A 2,752-nucleotide genomic window follows, 5' to 3' on the forward strand; every position below is an offset into this window, starting at 1 on the left:
AACTAGACGATTAGAACCATACTCCCCTTTGGCCTGCGTTTTGTTGTAAAATTTTAGCTTCCTTGCTTGAGTGGTTCTGCAGATAGCGTGGATCATGACTCACTTTTCTGTGTTCTGAGTAATATCCGGAGATTTGGTTGATGGAATTCCACCATATTCTGCCAAAAGAAGCGTTACAACTGTTCTACTGCTGTAATTGACGAAGTTTGAAGGCTCTTGGCCAAATATCCTTTAAAGTATCGCTGTTTTAAAGTACGTAATAATAATAACAATAATAATAATAATAATAATAATAATAATAGTAATAATATTATAATAATAATAATAATAATAATAATAATGAAAATGATAAGTGACAAAAATAAGAAAAATTCCCACAGAAACGTGGGAAGACTTAATAATAATAATAATAATAATAAGGGTAATGATAACGATAATAATAATAATAATAATGGCGACAAAAATAAGAAAGCTTCCCACAGAGATGCGGGAAGCCTTAATAATAATAATAATAATAATAATAATAACAATAATAATTGCACAAATGGCAGAAACAAAACTGTATCAGAAAGATAATACAGTTTCGGGCCGACTTAGAACCTTTTACTGTATCTCCCCTATAAACAACCTTTCTAAATGCAACCACAAACCTCATATCTATCAAAAACAGCTTTATTACGGTTAGAAAGATATATAAACCAGATATTTGTTATTTTAAGAGTAAACATTGTATCATAACAGGATGCATAAATGTTATGACACTGTATTGTATTTACTCTTAGCCACAGACACAGAGAAATGAGAGAATCTGATATCAGGTCTGGAATCGAGAAGGCAACCGACGAAGATTTAAGAGCTACTTAAGAAAATTGGAATGGCTCCACTGGTTTAATGACTGATATCTGAGGATGGCTGAACACAATACATTTGTCAACACTTCTCATGTAAACAGTTGAGGGGTTAAAAAAAAAAAAAAATGTAAAAATGCGTTTCTGAGCACTTACAGAATAATATTTTGCGGACTGTTGCTATCATAATGTGGAGTTTGTGGAATGGCCAGAAATTGCTTAGAAACTTTTTCGATGCAGCGTATGTTGATAAGCTCCCATTTATTCTTAGTTTATAGTTACCGCCTAGGGAAATTGGGAGACAAAAGTGCAGTAAAATAATTATAGGAGAATGACCAGCAAATACTGGAGAAAACTATGAAAACGCCACTCTGGAATCGAACCAGAGCCAAAAGTTTCCATGGATACCGGTAAAGCTGTAATACCACATTGGCATATCTGATGTCAAGTGTTAATGAATTTTAATAACTTTAATTTTAAAAATTATCTCGCAGGAAGGGTCTAATGATATACTAAATTATCACTAAAGCTCGTGATGCTTTAAGATTATTAAGCTGTTTTCGACTAAATGCATGTGCTATAACATTACTGAACAGTGAATGTAATATCAACGATATCCTGTACAGGGCAGTCCATATACAACCCCCTACTCTCACTCCGCCAGCTGAAATCTCAAGTGTTGTGGAGACTGATCAGTCTGTTGTGAGTATCCACCTTGCATCACTTAGTCATTTCCTACGTCCACTGCCAAACCCTCGCCCGCACGACCCAACTGAGCCGTCTCCACAACACATAAGGTACTGTTGTGTGAGCGTCTGGTAGAGCGCTATTTACAAGCCACTCTGTATGTGATATCAGCATAGGGTGGAAACATTTAGGATTTTGCAATAGCCATTATCTTTTGTGTCAGATTGTTTCACGTGGAGTGTGAACCGATACATATTTGAATGATTGCACCTCAATATATTTTTGAAATGTGTAATTTTCCACATGCTATTTTTCGCCATGAAATCGCCATTCGACGGGCTAAGGTATTGTAGGGGATCAAATTTTTGGCATAAATCAATTGCCTTTTGCATGGGATCAAATATGCAACAGTTTGCTCGACAGCATGCACTCTCTTTCCCACTATTGTATGTTTCATTATAATATATTGCATTAAAATCCTTTAGTCTTATGTTGTATTTTTACATTTTATTCATACTGTCTCATGAAGACTTTATACAACTTACAACAGAGCTCAGGTAGTTAAGTGGTTAACCCGCCACGTGCCGGACACCCCAGACATAAAATAGCACGCCAGTGTCGGCCAATTTTCGATTTTTTTTTTTTTTTTTTTGGGGGGGAGGGCCTAAAATGATACATTTTGATGTGAAAAAAACGAATATGACCATTAAAAGACTCACCGGAGGCTACAAGTGCATTTTCTGGAAGTCCCCGGTCTGCTCTTCAGGTGTGGTTTCCCAGAAGTACTGCAGCAAAGGTGAGACAAAACCTCGTTTTCTATGAAGGTAAACTCAGGTATTCTGGCCAACGTTACTCTGGGAAGGTCTAGGAATGTTTTTTACAATTTTCTGTTCACTTCATATGCATAATTTTTTTTTTTCACTTGATTTCATACAGAAAACAAATCACTTAGTACTGCAACACCTGTCACCTGTCACATATCTCTCACTGTGCATCCTTCGTCTTACATTTATGGTAACTTACGTACAACTTTACTTCACTATGTAATGCACTTACACTTACGGTAAATTATTTACAACCTGCCTTCAGTATACACAGACACTGTAAGAGTATTTCTGAGTGTCTCACTGTGAATACATCATCATACACTTATGATACCAACATTACTTCACTAAATACAGTCCCTACACTTATGAGAAAATATAAACAAGTGTCTT

At 35.7% G+C, this 2,752-nt stretch overlaps 1 protein-coding gene across 1 annotated transcript in view; it reads left to right on the plus strand.

Annotated features, from left to right (window-relative positions):
- The window catches only part of LOC145402707 (uncharacterized), a 68,022-nt gene extending 66,223 nt beyond the window's left edge, over positions 1-1,799 (plus strand). Inside the window, exons 9-10 of the mRNA XM_080274678.1 lie at positions 992-1,043; positions 1,759-1,799. Coding sequence (XP_080130804.1) covers positions 992-1,043; positions 1,759-1,799 — 93 coding nt within the window. The remainder of the gene's footprint in view (positions 1-991; positions 1,044-1,758) is intronic.
- Positions 1,800-2,752: the final 953 nt, after the last annotated feature.

Source organism: Coenobita brevimanus, chromosome 58 (assembly GCF_032717465.1).
Source record: "Coenobita brevimanus isolate Jiangsu-jjx chromosome 58, ASM3271746v2, whole genome shotgun sequence".
Taxonomy (NCBI): Eukaryota; Metazoa; Arthropoda; class Malacostraca; order Decapoda; family Coenobitidae; genus Coenobita; species Coenobita brevimanus.